Source organism: Malurus melanocephalus, unplaced genomic scaffold (assembly GCF_030028575.1).
Source record: "Malurus melanocephalus ecotype Western Australia unplaced genomic scaffold, MMel_1.1 scaffold_266, whole genome shotgun sequence".
Taxonomy (NCBI): domain Eukaryota; kingdom Metazoa; phylum Chordata; class Aves; order Passeriformes; family Maluridae; genus Malurus; species Malurus melanocephalus.
The window spans coordinates 1,036,195-1,037,191 of NW_026623498.1; the positions used below are offsets into that span (position 1 = coordinate 1,036,195).

At 64.5% G+C, this 997-nt stretch overlaps 1 protein-coding gene across 1 annotated transcript in view; it reads left to right on the forward strand.

Annotated features, from left to right (window-relative positions):
• Positions 1-23: 23 nt before the first annotated feature.
• The window catches only part of LOC130579311 (uncharacterized), a gene marked incomplete at its 3' end in the record, with an annotated part of 20,731 nt that continues 19,757 nt past the window's right edge, over positions 24-997 (forward strand). The window contains exon 1 of the mRNA XM_057375996.1: positions 24-840. Coding sequence (XP_057231979.1) covers positions 45-840 — 796 coding nt within the window. The remainder of the gene's footprint in view (positions 841-997) is intronic.

Below are 997 nucleotides of genomic sequence, written 5' to 3' on the forward strand. Positions count from 1 at the left end.
TTTTAAACCAAAATAATGTCTACGGCAGCAGAGACCTCTCCGAGATGTCAGGTATTAGTCCGGAGGGGCAGATCTGCGAGCCACACAGCAGCTCCCGGGTCTACGGTACATTAGGCTCTCCGTGGGAGCGGGATCCCAGACAGCTCTGCTGGGGAGCCAGCCCAGGAGATTTGTTAGCGGGCTGCTCCGGGGGATACCAGCCACCTCCGGCACCCGAGCGCCAAAGGTGCCTGTGCTGCTGCTGCTGCTGCTGCTGGCGCATTTCATCCAAACTCCAGCCAGAGCGAGGGCAACTTGAACCGGAGACATTAGAGCCACTGTGCTTTGGAGAGACGAGGGCGCACGGGGAGCGCGGCGGCACCATGCCTGCGATCAAGAAGGAGCGACTTGACAGGGAAGAGATGGCCCTGGCAGCTTTTAACCAGCCCATGGAAACCTTACCTGACTACCTCGCGCCTCTGGCCGCCGCTGCCATTCCGGTGGTCACCCCGCACCCGCCGGCTTACGAGCAGATCTTTGCCCACCGCGCGTACCTGGGCTTCCACGAGCCCCACCACCCCCACCCGCACCACCCGCACCACCCCCACCACCTCCCCGAGGACCTGATGCTGGAGAGGTTTTCCTCCATCCCGGATTTCCAGCCCTTCTTTGACAACGGAGAGCCGTGCATCGAGGTGGAGTGCGGGGAGAACAAGGCGCTGCTCTACATCAATAAGTTGTGCCAAGGGAGCAAAGGACCCTCTATCCGGTACCGGGGAGAGTGGCTCACCCCCAACGAGTTCCAGTTTGTCAGCGGCAGAGAGACGGCCAAGGACTGGAAGCGCAGCATCAGGCACAAAGGTAAAGGCACCGCTCGCCCTGTGCCGGGGTCCCCGCGCCGCCCCGCTCCTCCTCAGCATCCTCCCTCTCGCCCCCGTGCTCGGGCAGCGGCTCCGGGGAGCGCTGGAGGGGAGAGCCGAGCCCCGATCCCCCCGCGGCCGCGCCCCCCGCCCCGCGC